Here is a 16,866-nt window from a genome sequence, read left to right on the forward strand (position 1 = left end):
CTTGTATAAGGCTAGAATGGGGGCCTGGTTCAGGATATACGTAATCTTATTTTACGACACGGATTATCACTATTTGTCATTCATATCGAGAAGGAAATTCTTGTACTGATTGATTGTCGATTTTACTTTTCACTTTTCGTTAAGGGACCATTACTTGTCTACTTGCCCTACTGGGTTAGGCGTTTTGCTGTTTGGTGATGTTTATGGGGCCTCCATGCATCATCCTTGTACTACCTAATTTTACTTGTCATATTTAGGGTTTCGACCATGTAGTTCACCCCAAAAGAAGCTAATTGGGGTTTGGATAAACGGGAGGAAAAAAAAAAACTTAACTCATATTGATTTGGGATTTTTACCTAAAATGACCCATGGTTTACCCGTTTTGTCAAATCTATCACATGGTTTACTTTTTGCATCAAATCTATCACGACGTTATCTTTTCCGTCAACATTTAACGGTCGTGCTGACGTGGCATGTGGAGAGATAGTGGGTCACACTTGCCACGTAAGCGTCACGTCAGCACGACCGTTAGATGTCGACGGAAAAGATAACGCCGTGATAGATTTGATGCAAAAAGTAAACCATGACATATATTTGACAAAAAAAGCATATAATAAATTTGACAAAACGGGTAAATCATAGGCCATTTTAGGTAAATTCCCCTATTGATTTTTATTTAAGTAACATGTCCATACCATTATGATCCTTCAATCAGCAAAAGAGACACTTTTCGGGATACTTTTAAACGTCGGATAATAATAAAAATGGGCGAGAAAACTCCAAATGACGCCTCTGATCTTGCCCAATGATAGTCGATCACTAATAAAATGGATCTTTGGTGACCCTCTGAAAAATTGTGCCACGATCACACTACCTTTTTTTCGATTATAAGAGAGGCACATGAAATTAGTATAAGGATATGAAATAAAGCAAAATAAAATGGTACATAAATCTGACTTGTGATTTAATATGGAATCTTTTGGTTCTGAATCGGCATTTTATATCTCTACACTAAAATCCATTCCTCAACCATGGTGCCTTTCGTGGCCAGAAAAAAACAAAGAGAGAGAGAGAGAGCTATATTCTCTGTCCGGTATTTTTCCATTGTGGTAATAAATATGCTATATTCTTCATATATGATATGCTGCATTCTCCAGTATTTTTCCCTGTTTTCCTAAAACGCCCGATATATTATGGTAATAACTAACTGAGAATCAAAAGTGCGAAATTTGATCGAAAAGATTATCATATATAATAATTTTTTTCTATGATAAAGAGTATCATAATTCACATATGTGTATCATGTATTAGCATGTGTAACAAGCTAGTTGCATCCGACGACTACCCTAGTTATACAACAAATGGAAATTAAAATTGACCGGCTCCTTATATATCTAAATGATAAGAGAGAGTAAAAGGGGAAAAAAAAGATTAATTATTTGACGGAAATAATTAGTTTAAGTCCACCGAAAAAAAAAACTAGTTGAAAAAAAGAAAGAAAGAAAGAAATATGTGGTTGACCCAGACAGCAGAAAAAGCCAAAGCAATGGTGAGAAGGAACCCAATCCTCCTCAAGCGCACACCAAGAATCCCTTTGCGATTGAAAAGTCCAGGTGGTGAGACGACGGTCAGATGATGCTGATGCTGATGCTGCGTCTCGTTATAATTATTATTACTCCATTTCGCGGATCCCTCCCTTCTTCGTCTGTTCATTGCCTGGGGGGCGGCCACATCCTCCCCGGAGAGGAAGTGAGTGTCTATCAGCATCATCTTGTATGCTATTTCATCCCCGAGATGAATAATACACATAATCCACATGATCCCCAGCATGCACAATATCGAACTTCCTGATTCAATCCACGTCGTTATTGTCATAGATTTCCTTCCACACAGACTCAGAAGAGGTCTACTAGCGCAGCCGCATCTTCCCTGTGCTGCTATTAACGATGATTCCCATTGAACCCCAGCTTGATTACTCGCTGATGGGGTGTTGGGCATGGACGACATTGGCTTCATTAAGTGAAGGTTTTGGACCTTCACAGTTTGTGATGGCACCACCTGATGAAAGAAGGTCTCAGCTACTTGGCGAGTCGCAATAAACATTCCGTGGCTTACTTTGACTTCCTCCATGACTTGGATGCTATTAGGGGAGCTTCCTCCAGAATTGCAGCCGCCAGCGCTGCCTGTAAAGTTGACATCATGGTCTTCTTCGCTGAAGAATGAGAGTGGGAAATCATCGAGTTCCTTGTCTTGGTTGCTGCTCTGCGTCACTTCTCCTGCATAGTGCGTTCATATGCAAAATGCATTCATAATCGATCTCACATGCGATAATGTTATACAAGTACGTAAGACTTAATATTCTCAGATCATTCATGAACAACAATATATATAATATTGAGACCAAGGGATCATTTAGCTAGCCAGGCTGATCAGCTGTTTTGATTAGAACCGGTCAGTTGTTAAATTAATTGATTAGGTTATAGTTACCTTGCACTTGCTGCTTCTTTTCCCCTTTCTGGAAGGTTGATGAGATGCTCTCTATGGGGATGAGCAGCTGCTTGTTTTCTTCTCCAAAAGACTGGAAAGAAAACCAGAATAATCCACATCAACAGGCTATTACATATATATGGACTACTCCTGGGACCCAAATTGGAATTATTAACAATATATGTATTTGGATAAGTGGTAATTCATTGATCAAATGACATATACACCATTAAAACAACCACCCATCTAGTACAACCATAAGCATCTAAACAATCATCAGAACCAGCTATTAACAATATTAATCAACTGTTAAAATACATACATACATATATATATATATATATATATATCTGGTGAATTAATTTACCTTCTCTAGGTCTTTGTTTGTCATTCCAACCCATCTCAAGTTCTCTGCTTTGCAGTATCCCGTGGCATCCTTATCCACATCTCCAATCTCTATGGCCCCGATGCTTGTATTGTGCCCCATGTGTCTTGAGAAGCTGAAGTCTTCTATTATTGGAGAATAATTATTGTAATTTTCTCCAACCCCATGATATTTAGGGTGTGAGTAAGATTGATGGTGCTGTAATAGATCTTGGGAGGCTTGAGCAATGGATAGAATTTCCTCTATGATGTCATGAGAGGACTCATTGGATGCGCTCTCACGTATTGGGAAGTTGTTACCACTGCTGCGATGATATTCTCGATCAGGCTGGAAGTCGCCCATCTCCAATGGCGAAAGCACCGGAGCTAATAGCCTGTGCTGCAACCTTGCGCACTCTAGTGCTACATCATCCTGCATATATAATTGCATAACCCCCATAGATATATAAGCTAGCTTGCACACGTGAACTAGAGAGACAGATAATTAGTTAATATTTTTATCTTTGGTGGCGTTTGATAAATTAAGTGCTTAAAAAATAAGCACTTAATTAGTTAAAGAAAGAAATGTATACGAAGAGTGGATAAATGATAAGGATGAGAATATGTTTTGTGAATTAAAAACGGCACCAATAAGTGAAAAAAAGGACATATTTCATTAAATCAAATATTTTTGTTTAACTCGTTAAGTAATTTTTTACTTGATAATTAAGTAGTATAAAACCCATTTCTCATATTTCTCTCTTTCTCTCATTCTTTTTCCCTTATAACTAACTTGTAATTAACTTTTAAGCACTTATTTTGATTAAATTGAAACAAATATACCCTTTTCTGTTTTAAAATACTAGGGAAAAAAAAAGAAAAAACAACTAGAGAGAGAATATTAAAGCAAGAAGTTAAAGAAGAAAGAAAGAATTTAAGAAGAGCAGGAGAAGGAGAGAAAGGAAAAAGGCGTTACACACACACACACACACATATATATAATATTACCTGAGAAGGAGGGTAGTGTATGATAGGAGCAGGAGCAGCAACGGCAGCATGATCTGAGAATGGAGGAACAGCATTAATGCCGAGAGCTTCTTCTAGGTCTAATGAGGACTGCCCTGGCCATGTCTTTGAATCGCACATTCCGGCATAGTCATCGAATGATGATTCGATGATGCTGATGCTCCGCGGAGAGCAGCTTGTATTCAGTGAATATAATGAATAGCTGGTATTCTCCAGTAGTTCTTCACATACTGATCTTCCGCCTAGCGCCGATGAATACAAGTCTCCTGATGATGACGATGACGCTCTTTGGTTTCCCATGGTTGTAATGTATCGATCTCCAACTTTTTGTAAATTCATCGCACTCTTTTTGAACACACGGCACAGTGCATATGCATCCTTCACATTTGATCAATCAAGGGAAAAGCTTATTATTAAATTCCTACCAGTTCTCTATCAATATATACATATAAATATATATATTTGTATGTGCGCGAGCGCCCAGAAGAAGCATTTGGGACTATATCTTTCAACCATTGGTGGGGATCAGGGAATAAGCATAATGTCCTAGCTACATAATAGTAGACCATGTAATTAGTTTCTCTCAGCTTTAGCTACCTACCCAGCTTCATATATAGAACTATATATATGGCATATCATATATATATAATAGGCATTCCGGGAATCAGTCGAAACATTTCATTTTTGTTTTTTTTGGTTCAAGTTTTAGTAACTACCAAATTTTGAATTGTCTCCTAAATAATAAGCAGAATTGTTTACGGGGAAAAAAGTTTAAGGTTGTACCTGCAAGCCAGAATTGTTTTCGCACTCCCTCTCATCAAGGCGATATTCATGCATAACCCAATCTGTGCGAGAACCATGCGGAGCTCTTCCCCGGTAATAAACCAATGTCTTCTTCATGCCCACAGCTCGAGTTTGTGAATTCACTTTCCGATCCTTTCCAGTGGCCTTCCAGTATCCTGCTTTAGTTGCTCGATTAGTGCGCGAGCCGTTGGGGTACTTTCGGTCACGAGGACTAAAGAAGTACCACTCAAGATCCTTGCTAGGTAGCAATGACTTCCCTGCACCATATATATATATATACACACCTCTTTCAGATGTTTGTGTAGTAACTCTAGGTTATGCAGGATGCATTTCTTATGTATTAGATAACAAATTAATAAATTACTGTGCACACTAGCGCTGCCCGATATAGTAAAAAAGAAAAATTATATGACGAATCAATATTCTTCCACTCTACTTCTCCCCCTCTTGAACATTTTCTTCATAGACATGCTATATGCCTCACCAAAAAAAAAAAAAGAGAAATATATATATATATATATATATTTATACGCAAAGGGCGGTATAATATGTATATTTACTAAAGAATGACAATATAATATGGAAAGCTGGAGCCAATTTAGAAAGAAATGATGATGAGGAGCAAATCCTTTCGCTTTTCTCATAAGCTTTTTGACTTGGTCTCCCACTTAGACCTTCACCTTGTCTTTTCATATTCTGCTGAAACAGACTCTAAATTTGGAGATTAGTACCTCCGTTTAATCCATATCTATATATAAATACACACACACAGAGACAGATATATATAGATATCTAAATGAAATAAAAGTCTCTAAGCAGCTCATTGTAGTAAATATATTAATCTGAAACTTTTCTTTTTTCTGAACAAGATCCGAGGGTTTAGGTATTAATTTGACAATTAAATATAAGCATGCTAAAATTTCACTTAATGAATATTGCCTCATCAAAATCATCCAATGTATGCATATATATAGTGCGTCCCTTATAAATTCATAAGATTCTTCACTACCCGAAGAATTTATTAAATTCTATAGACACGTAAGTTTGATAAATTTTTGTAACTTCTATGTCACAGCTAGCTGTGGCACAAGAGATTTTATAGTAAAGACTTATTGAATACCAAAGTGACGGCTTTATGTTCACCGAAAATAAAGTGATGGCTCTACGTTACCCAGGCATATATATATATATGTGTGTATGGGAAATTAAAGATTTATTAGTAACAATTAAACGTAAAATGTATAAGAGTTAATACCGGGTAAGTCCCAAGGTTCACACTTGTAGAGGTCAACCTCGGGGATGATCTCTAACTCAATCTTGCGTCCATTAATCTTTCGCTTGAGATAGTAAGCGACAAGTTCCTCATCAGTAGGATGGAAACGGAAACCCGGCGGCAATGCAACAGGAGCCATCTTCTTCTTTCTTTCTTTCTTTGTGTCTTTCTTCCTTCTTCTATATTGACTCTCCTGCTATAGTAATATTGGGGGTGCAAGTCTTGGGAGATCAACCTTCTGTGGTAAAATGAAAGACAAATAAACTACATCAGATTGTGAACCCAGCCGCTCGGGGAAATAAACCGAATAAGCAAGCACACAAATATACATATTTATATATATATATCACCAGCTGGGATACATAGACATCTATACATGCATAGATATAGACAGATATGTATATCTGCGTGTGTGTGTGTGTGTGTGAGAGAGAGAGAGAGAGAGAGAGAGAGAGAGAGAGGCCTACCTAATTATCGGCTAGCCTGCGTTGCGTAGAGAAACAAGAGTTGCTGTTGCACGACAGGGAGAAGATCAGAGAAGAAGGGAGATCAGGAATAGATCATCGGGGTTCCCAGTTCCAATTAATAGCAGCAAAGCAACAAGGAAAGGAGCTAGCTAGGAGAGAAAAGAAAAGGAGAGAGAGAGAGAGAGAGAGAGAGAGAAAGGAAGGGAGGCTGCCACCCCTCACCACACTTTATCTTTTTGTTTAATTTATAATTGATAATTTAGTTTTTTAATAAACACATTTTTTTTCCCTTCTTTTTAGCTCTCATTCGTGAGTTTTTACATATTCTCATTATCGTTCCTCGCAAGCTTAATATCATCAGCTGCAGCTTCGATCTCTCTCTTTCTTCCTTTCCGGCTTTGTGCTTTAGCTTTCAGATGATGATACATGACGATGTCGAGAGAGAGAGAGAAGAAAGATACTTGGGTTCTTCCTTTGTCCTTTCTTGGATTCTGAGCTTCTCCATATTGTAATGTAATGTCCATTCACATTCACATGGCGATTCCTGGTTCCATGCAAATTGTCCTGTCCCAAGTATCTCTCTCTCTCTCTCCACCCCCACCACCCCCCCCCCCCCCCCCCCCCCTCTTCTTCTTTTCTCCCCATCAAAGGGAGAGATCGCAGCGCGGAGGTTAATGAGTCGTTGATAAAGAAATTGCGGCGCTGCCCATATCTCTCTCTCTCTCTCTCCGTTTCTTTTATTTTCTTTTATCTTCTTTTTTTAAAATTCTTTTTTTTTTCTAATTATTACGAAGGAGGTTTATGTCGTAATACAAAGAAGTGAAAATCTAAATGAATTGGCATAAGTAACTCCATTTACGAAAATAGAATTTATAACATCTTGATACTAAATGATAATATGTGCCACTATAATTCCTCTACTTATCAATTGTTTTTCTTTTCCAGTATATAAAATACTTATCAATCTTAAGTAAAAATTAGAAAATTCCCTTACTCCATATTAAATTGGCCTTCTATTTCTTTCCATCTATGAGTATACCAAATTTTCCAATATTTTATTTGTTTTAGATTTGATGGATATTAAACTATTTGTTCGTATATATTAGACTCTACTCGCGCATACCACGTGACAACTATAATGGATTTTTCCAATATGCTTATGGGTGGATTAATTTGAAAGAGAAAAAAATTAATATTGAGAAAAATAAAAAGTAAGAGTTGAAAATAAAATTTTAACACGAAACAATAGAAATGTGATAGAACATGGATTTAGATGTTAAGAGGAGAGAGAGCAAAATAAATAGAGGTTGGAACATGGAAGGAAAAAAAGAAACGTGGAGAATATTGTTAAATAGACAATATTGTCTTTTAATTCCTCTATTTTATTTTGAATTTTGTCATATTTGAACCAAGAATAAGTGTGACACTGTGACTTTCAAATTTTTAACCACCCTATAAATGAGGTGGTAGTTTAAAAAATCGGGTTGTTCACTTAAATAATGATACAATATAAGATATAAGATATATGAGGAAGTGAGTTTGGCGTAGTGTAAACAACATTCAATTGATAATAAGAGATTGTGTGCTTGATTCTCGTGAGTAGGACTCTCGTGTCCCTTTATAGTTTTTTTTATCAATAAAAGTATATTGTATTAGATATATATATATATATGACTAATATTGAATAAGAAAATATTCTATTTTATTCAGATCTTATCATAAAATATCTTTTAAATATTAAAGTGTTTTCATTAAAAAATATTTAGAAATTAGAAAAACTAAAAAAAGGAGAAAATTCCATCAAATAATCAACATTAGAAAATTCAAATTTGAATATGTTAATTTAATATTCGATATTAAACATTGAGAAAACTCAAAACCATGTTGAATTTAAAAATTCAAAAGTTTGTGATTTATTAAATATTATGTGACTGACCATATCTCATGAGAAAATAAAAAAATCCTTTATTAGATTTTATCCTGAAAAATCGTTTGAAAATTTTAACAAATTTTTATTAAAATATTTTATAAAAATTTAAAATTTTAAAAACCATGAAAGTTTTGATTAGCAATCGAGCGTTCTGAGACTATCTGACCGAGCACACTATGTTCTTACTTTCATATATATATATATATATATATACATATACATATGGATATGTTATCTTATATATATTATTATTTAAGGGAAAGTTTCATTTCGTAATCACCATCATTTTTTCAAAAGTTCAACTTTGTTATATACATAAATTACTAAAAACTCTCCTATTTCCATGAAAAATTTGAAAAACAAAAAAGTGAAAACTCAATGTTCTATTACTTGAAAAATATTCCCCATTATTTCATCCGCCATCTATTTTAAAAAATTAACAAATTCCAAAAGAGTTAAAACTGAGATAATTTTTCAAAAATATATATATTTTTAGCTTGCACAAAGATATGGATTACGGAGCAAGAGAGCTAGTGTGTTATATAAAGAGTAGATGTTCCACACTACAAGATAATGTATTTTTGGCAACCATTTTTTGCGGACCCATCAAAATGGATCACTAAAAGTCCCATGGAATGGGTTTGGGGCGACCCAAAAAACTTGGTCACCCAAGACAGGTCTTTGGCATAATCTTTCCGATGGGTCGGCAAAAAATGATGGTCATAGGCAAGCTTATACCGACCCACAAAAAAGGATCGGCATAGGTATGATTTTTGGCGACCCATTATTTAATGTTGGCACAAGTTAGTCGTACTAGATCGGGTCTATTCCGGCTATTGCAAACAAGTTGTCCCAGGTCGTACTTTAGCCGACCTTTACAAAAGAATCGACAAAAAAGGTCGTCTCAGCCCTACGTATGTCGACCCTCTCGTAATGGGTCGAAACAGGCGGTGCTTAGGGTGACCCATTGGTAATGATCGGGAGTAAAGGTCGCTAAACGTCTCCTGCTTTCTTGACCTTATTGGACACGTTGCCATAAATGTACATAGGACGACCCTTTTATGGTTGGGAAAAGCCGATTCTATTTCAAATATTTGTATTCACAACTGGCAGCACGCTAGTAACACGCTGCCATTAGGAGCAAAGAACAAAAAGGGAAATCAAAGGGCCATCAAATAGTATGTAGTTGCAGCCTATTTCGACCTAAAAAATGGTCATGTCAAGCGAGACTTTACCCAACCCAAATTTTTGGGTCGGCCAAACAAGGCCTTGTTCTATCTACTTTTTACTCTTTTCCAGGGATGAACAATTGGAAAAAAAAATGATTTTATTCACATTTTTTCTTATCTATTATTAATCATAATAATATAATTAAGCAAGCGGCCCTTTCGACCCATAATGGGTCGGCCTAAACATGTAAAAGTCGACCCATCTTTTTTGGATCGGACAAACAACCCCTATGCCGACCCTTACATATGGGTTGCCCAAGACCAAACATTTAGTGCTAAAATGGAATTTTGAAAATTTGAAAATTTGAAAGTTTTGAATTTGAGAATTTAAATGTGGAAGTAATATAAGTGTGTTGCTCTCTATATCTCCCTGCCTTTATTTATGTTTGTTTATATCTTTCTTTGTCTCTGCCTTGGTTTTCTGCAACACGTCGGAGCTCTGAGCCTCAGCCACCTTCAGCACGTCTTCCTCCTTCTCGGTCCAAGTTCCTCTGCCACTGGGTTCCTCGTCTCAGCCTCCATCTCTACTCAGAAAACGTGTTTCCTTTTCGACGTCTTAGGCTTGTTGACGTTAATCGATTGACGTCCATGAGCTCAGCATCAACTCTTCCATAAGATCTCTTGCTATCATTTACATGCTCGTAGCCTTCATTTGCCTCCGCTTCTCTACTACCACAAATCTGATGCCTACTCGAAAGTCAACCCGGGCCTCGCACTCTTCATGGCAGCCTTTCTTATTGTCCCCATCATGAAAGCCATGTACATAAAGGACTGGTATATGTTGCTTTAAGTGGTTTGTTGCTTCACTAATTCTTTTTCAAATTTTCAAATTACTTATGTTGCGTTTGGTTTCAAAGTGGGATTTTAAAATCAGATTTTAATTTTGAAAAAGAGTGGTATAAATAGGACCCACCATTTGACTTTGTATGAGTTATTTTGTTTTGTTGTGGAAAAATAGTAGTATAAATAGGACCAACCCTTTGACTTTGTATAAATTATTTTGTTTTGTTGTTGGTAGAATTAAGTTAAAGTAGGATTTTAAAATCCTACTTTGAAACCAAACAAGCCATTAATTTTTTGGATATAGGGTTTTCTATTGTAGCTTCAATTTCAACCTTTTTTTTAACGGTATGACTAGTATTCGGTAAAATTCTCTAGTGAATACAGTGAAGTAGGTCAACAACATGTTTCGAGGTTAGATTATTGGGATTAATTAAATAAGTTCATAAGGCATTTAGACGTTCTTTGATTCCATGCGAACAAAGACAATCGAGAGATAAAAGGCGGCCCTAGCTTCCCAATCCCAGTGACGGTGGCACCAGATGGGCTGGTGAGGTGGCTTAGGTTAGGGTTTCTATTTTTAGAGGACGGAGAGGACGATAAATGCTCATTACATCATATATGTATATTTACCATTATAAAGGAAGAAAAAGATAATCTATCCCACTTTCTGTCTCTAATTTTACCCATATCACAATAGATTATTTTTTTAATTTCCATTAGATTAAAAACAAGAACGTAACGATTAATAAAATAACAACATATACCCATCTTTTTCTCTCTTCCCCGTCTTTTCTCTCTCCCCAGAACCAAATGCCATTTTTGTAGATTTTATTAAAGTTTTTATTAGATTTTCCATTTTATAAATTTCTTTTTTACTATGAGGGAGAAGAATAATTTTAATTTTAGGGAAAAAAGGGTATAGATTAAAATGTAAATTTCATTCACAAGATCCTTTTTTTCCTTCGAAACCTATCAAATTATGAATTTCTTATAAATTTATTTTTATATTATACGGGACGTACATATCACCATTTATTAATTCTTAAAGATCAAGGCCTTGTTTAGTTTTGGAGTAATTTTTTTTACTCTATTCCAATTTAACTCAGTGTTATCAGAACCAGATCGGACCGGACGGTTCGATCGGTCGGACTGAAAATCGGACCTTTATCCGGTCCGGTTAGCTTAAAAACTGAAAATGCACAAAAAAATCGGTGACTCCAAAAAACCGGCCGGTTTTAAAATAAACCCATCAAACCCATTCAAACCGGCCGGTTATATGGGTTCGAAATTTTTAAAGGAAACCTGAATCCCCCGACTTGAAATCGAAAAGCTCAACTGAATCAAATCCAAATCGATTGAAATGGTGAAACTTGAATGAAACCCTAGTCGTCATCTTCTTCATCTTTACTCCAGTCTTCAGTCATCGTCGCCCATCATCAGTCAGTGACTTCTGCTGGAGGCTGAGTTTCCTCTTCTCCTTCGAGCTCAAGCATCGCAAGATTGCAACAGGTTCGAGCTTCCTCTTCTCCTTCTGTCTCTTCTAGGCTTCTCCTCGTCCAAACGCAGCAGAGCGACGACCGGGGTGCGGATTCCTCACCGGTAGAGGCAGAGTCCAGACGCTGATAACCCGGGTGCGGATTCCTCCCTGAAACGCAGACGCAGACGACCTAGAGCGACGACTTGGGTGTAGATTCCTCCCTGAAATGGCAGGGAGCCAAAGTCTAGACGCAGCGGAGCTTCCTCTTCCTCCTCCTTCGAGGCACATCTTGACCTGAAAAGTAAGCTTTGCTTGCGGTGACTGGGGCGAAAGGGTGCTTGAGATGAATGACTGGGACAAATTTAAGAGGGGGGAAGGGAAGAGCGATCGCGAGTTTGAGAGACAGAGAGAGAGATGGTGAGAGGGAGATCGATTGATCGATCAACCGGAAAAAAAAAATATCAGTGAACAAGTGATTTATTGGAGAAATTTCATCTTTTAATTATGCCCTTAACTTTGTTTTGAGCTGTAGTTTGCAAACGAATCGGATCGACATGGATGGAGGCAACGGTGAATTTGGTTTGGTACGTATCTGATGAAATACCCGTGTGAGAAAGAGGTGTTGTTGGTTTCATGTGCAAGGGAGGACGAGAGTTACTTTTGTGAGAGATTTGAAAGGGAGTGTTGTTGTCGTGGTCGTGGTCGTGGTCGTGATGTGAGCTTCGAGCGTCCGAGCTAAAGGAAGAGAGGTATGTGTCTCTTTGAGTGTCTTAAGGTTTCTCATACAGCTTTCCTGTCACTGCCTGCGCTGGTGCCTCAATGGAGCCGAAGCTTATGGTGAGTCCTTATCTTTGTCCATTGTCCAATTCTGTTTAGAAGATGGTCGTTTTTCAGGTAATTGGAATCGGCATCAATGTAGGTGAAGATCTCAGTTTGTTGTACTGCTTTTAGAAGTTCATTATGCGGAGGAAATGGGGAGGTGGTCCATCTTTTGGTTTTTTCCCAAGTTGTAAGCTATACTCTTAGTTATATGTGTTTCAGTTTGGATAAATGTAGATGTTTATCTCATTAATCTGATATGAAATTAAATTAATTAATTAATTATAAAAATTATTGTTGAGTAATTTCATAATTTATATTATTATTATTTTGTATTTTATATTATTTTCTTAAAATAATAAATATTTATTTATTTTATAATTAAACATGCGGTCCGACTCATCGAACCCCCAGTTGAACCCATAAACCCATGAACGCATAGCTCGACCGGTTCAATGTCCGGTCCGATTCTGATAACATTGCTTTAACTCCACTTATCTTAATTCAATAGCACAATTATAATTTTTCATTTTTTCTTCAATTTTTTCTTAACTACCATTCATTTCAATTTTTAATACTAAATTTTCTCAACTATTCACTCATTTTTTCCATCAACACAATCATTAATTTTTTATTTTCTTCCTCCACTTTATTATCACAACCCAATTATATATATATATATATATAGTTGAAATGGAATTGCCTTTAACTCATCCATTTCCAAGTAAGGCCCAAAACACTGAAGCAAGTAAATCATTAATTAAACTACAACACAGGTCGCTATGACTGATTAATTATATACTTCATGAGCGTCAGGTCATGTATGAATATATTTAGATGGCAGAGAATTCCAATTCTAATTCCAGTGGACCACGAGATCTCATGTGGGACCAGACCTGCTTTTGGCAGGCACGTGGCAGGGTAGGGATCACTTGTTAGTTCTCTCATCCTTTTCCCTCTGATGCAAAATTTGTGAGAGACAGAGGGAGAGCCACCCAATTCTTTTCCTTTTCATGAATCCTTCTTTCTTTCCTTTATCATTCGGTTCCGGTGCGGTGCCTTTCCCTTTTCCGGGTTTATGCCTTCTCTCTTCTCCTTGCATATCATCAAACAAAAAAATATTTATTATTATATATTTTGTATAATAAATAAATATTAATATACTTAGGATAAATTACTTTTAAAAAACCAAATTTACGTTTTTTATAATTTTAGAGCAAACTTTTTTTTTAGAATGAAATATACGAACTTTCATCTCTTTCATCATGTCTACCATCTCGTTAATTTTAACTGGACATGCTGAAGCGGCAATTGACAATGCCACACGTATAAATTTTGATTGAGTGGGCCCCACGTATGAGAGAAATGAGAAAGAAAGGGGATAAAGGGGAAAATGGACAAAAAAAAATAGCGGGAGAAGTTAAGACCAAACCCAGTGCTCATCTCTAAAGTCCGACAGAGACACCACCCGGCGTCTATAGAGACTCGGCCCAGAGACTGGGGCACTAGGGCGTCTCTGTCAGAGAGACGCGTCTCTCCGATAGAAACTCAATGAGCTGCAAAAACATAGTGGCAGAGGGCCCTTCGCAGCATCAATTTTCCTTTTTTTTTTTTCTCTCTTTTTTTAAATTATAAATCTAGTCGTTTTTGGCAATGCCTCAACGACAAGATTTATGGCAACAGCCACGGCCTTTTGACTATGGGTCCCATAGCCTTTTACTTTGTTTTATTTAATATTTATATAGGTTCCAATTAAAAAATAAATTATAGTTGATTGTGTTTTTAAATGATCTTGCGATTATATGGCAGTGATGAGCTCATTTGAGATATTCAAATTGAGACCAGCGCCGAACATAGTCTAAGAAGTGGATGGTTAGGAAAAATGAATTCACTAGTACATACCTAACAGTAAGCGCAGTAAATTAGAGCAGCTAGTAAGCTGTGAGAACTGTGTGTTGATGCAACTTAAGAAAGGCCAGTTAATTAGTTATTAACAAGTTACAGCAGTATGCTTAAAATTGATTGATTAGACTCGATTTTGAGTTGCAATTTGCATTGTGTTACAACAAAACATTATCATCCAACTCCTGTCCCGCCCTAGTTATATATATATGTGCGTGTGTGTGTACGTACTTAAGCTGTACAGCCTCCAGAGGTATGTACATACTTACGTATCTATGTGAAGACTAGTGGTGGTACTTGGTGGGTCTGGTAATGAAGGTAGGAGCAATTACAGAGAATTTACACATATTTTCCACGTTTCGCGGTATTTGGGACATAAGGACGTGAGCCGGATTTTTTGAGACTTTGAAATAAGGGCCAATACATGGCGAAGAGGCCCGATCCAATGATTTGGGTTAGGGCTCACTTATTCAAGGCCAGATGACGGGGAAGAAGGCCCAGCAGCCCAACGCGAGGAAACAACCCATTGAATTGTTTTGGGGGAAGAAACCGTGATGAGACTCCGATCCGTTGACCCACGTCCAGGCAGGACCCGACCGGAAACCATGTCACAACCTAGATTTGGTTCGCCAAGGATAAGGAAAGGCAGCTAGCACGCGGAAAGGCGAAATTTAAATCCAATTAAGGTTAATTTGGCCTCAAGACATGGAAATAGGCTTAATTTTGAATGGTTTTTCCTTAATATTTGGTTGAGCTTTTTTAAGCATTGAATAAGTAATTTCTAATTACAATTCCTAGATATTCCTTAGATAGGATTATTACTTTGTTTGTTATATCTTTTCCATTTCTTGGCATTGGGGGAGTTCTTGGACCTATAAATGTCAAGAATGAAGCGTTTGTAAAGACCATTTTCACCTATAAACTGGGGTTGTTCATGCTGTCGTTCTGTTCAAAAATCGAACCAAACCGTATCAAACAGCAAAGATGGTTCGGTTACTTGTGTACCGATCCAAACGAACCATTTTATAGCCAAATAACCAAATCATTTTTCGAATCGATCAATTTGGTTAGATTAATCGGTTTCACACGGTCTAATATGCCAAATTGAAAAAAAAAATCATGATTTAGGGTGTATTTGGTTTTTAAAAAATTTCAACTCTACTTAATTAAACTCCATTTATCTTCAATTCAACAATACAATCATTACTTTTTCATTTTTTTAATTTTTTAACCATTTTATTCAATTTTTAATATTAAATTCTTTTAACTATTCATTACTTTTTTCACCATTCAATAATACAATCATTACTTAATCATTACTTTCTCTCTACTATTCATTACTTTTTCACATTTTTTCTCATATTTCAACAGTACAATCATTACAAATTAATTAAAACTAAAACTCAATTCAACTAAAAAACAAACACATTCTTAAATATTTTTTTTTTCAAAATTTTTAATGACAATTTATACGTATTTGAAAATTTTACCGATAATTATCATTAGGCAGATGGCTGGAGGCAGACGAACTTCAGCTCAGCTACGCAGTGGACAAGGGCTGAACTACACCGTAGACGGACCTAAGAGATTCAAAGTGAAAGTGTGAGAGTAGAGAGAGAGAGAGACTCAATCAGATTGTGCAAATCGAAATTAGGGTTAGGGGTATGCAAATCGAAATTAGGGTTAGGGATATGCAAATCGAACTTCAATCGACAATCGAGAACTCGCCAATTAGCTCGGATGCTCAACTCGACCGTGTGGGACCGTTGAAGACTCGAATTGGAAAGCAGTGAAAGCTGGCAGAGCGAGGGCCGGAGAGTGTCGACGAACTTGTTAGCTTCAGCCTTTAGAGGGTCCTGCCTGGGGGGGAGGGGCGCGCTACCACCGTCGGCATTGACTGTGTTGGGAGTCGCGTCGGTGTTAGGTTGGGATGGACATTGTGGCGTCTGGTCCATCTCTCGGTCTGTGTTTGTCCGTCCTGTTAAGTATCGAGTGTGAGTCGAAGAGGAGAAGAACAGTGAACATGAGAATATATATGTATATATATATATATACAATAAAATGGTTTCAGTTTATTTTAACCATAGTAAATCTTCTGGAGAGGGTTCGGCAACTAACTAAACCATTTATGCCCTATCGAACCAAACTGAAAACAAACCGGTTCAAATGGTTCGATTAGAAATGGTTCGGTGGTTCTCTGATTCGGTTTGGTTCTCCTCTTCGGTTCAATTTCTTGTTCTTTTTAACAGCCTACTATAAACACAACTTGCTTATTCATTATCCCTTTATTTTATTACACTTTTGCT

At 36.8% G+C, this 16,866-nt stretch overlaps 1 protein-coding gene and 1 long non-coding RNA gene across 9 annotated transcripts; one reads left to right on the plus strand and one right to left on the minus strand.

Annotated features, from left to right (window-relative positions):
- Nucleotides 1-1,283: 1,283 nt before the first annotated feature.
- LOC116208400 (NAC domain-containing protein 45-like) lies at nucleotides 1,284-16,629 on the minus strand. Of its 8 annotated transcripts, none has more exons than XM_031541813.1 (10): nucleotides 16,310-16,629; nucleotides 16,051-16,140; nucleotides 13,555-13,747; nucleotides 6,421-6,463; nucleotides 5,936-6,191; nucleotides 4,660-4,937; nucleotides 3,859-4,254; nucleotides 2,855-3,283; nucleotides 2,488-2,578; nucleotides 1,284-2,276 (listed from the first exon to the last, which is right to left on the minus strand). In XM_031541813.1, exons 5-10 carry the CDS (start codon nucleotides 6,090-6,092, stop codon nucleotides 1,480-1,482), a joined length of 2,148 nt encoding a protein of 715 aa, XP_031397673.1. In that variant the 5' UTR covers nucleotides 6,093-6,191; nucleotides 6,421-6,463; nucleotides 13,555-13,747; nucleotides 16,051-16,140; nucleotides 16,310-16,629; the 3' UTR covers nucleotides 1,284-1,479. The 8 variants fall into 8 exon arrangements, with proteins under 8 accessions (XP_031397673.1, XP_031397672.1, XP_031397668.1 ...); XM_031541812.1 differs by having other exon boundaries at nucleotides 13,555-13,753; nucleotides 16,310-16,628; XM_031541808.1 differs by having other exon boundaries at nucleotides 16,265-16,628.
- LOC116208402 lies at nucleotides 11,664-12,949 on the plus strand. Its single transcript, XR_004157063.1, has 2 exons — nucleotides 11,664-12,140; nucleotides 12,372-12,949. It is a non-coding gene; the product is annotated as an uncharacterized LOC116208402 (long non-coding RNA).
- Nucleotides 16,630-16,866: the final 237 nt, after the last annotated feature.

Source organism: Punica granatum, chromosome 5 (assembly GCF_007655135.1).
Source record: "Punica granatum isolate Tunisia-2019 chromosome 5, ASM765513v2, whole genome shotgun sequence".
Lineage (NCBI taxonomy): Eukaryota > Viridiplantae > Streptophyta > Magnoliopsida > Myrtales > Lythraceae > Punica > Punica granatum.

Bases quoted from the DNA above. Each gene is read 5' to 3' on its own strand.
- LOC116208400 (XM_031541813.1), bottom strand. From the start codon at position 6,092: ATGGCTCCTGTTGCATTGCCGCCGGGTTTCCGTTTCCATCCTACTGAT. The intron at 4,938-5,935 runs GTATTAACTCTT...TATATGGTGCAG, and splicing joins TGAACCTTGGGACTTACCCG to GGAAGTCATTGCTACCTAGC. The intron at 4,255-4,659 runs GTACAACCTTAA...TCAAATGTGAAG, and splicing joins AAAACAATTCTGGCTTGCAG to GATGCATATGCACTGTGCCG.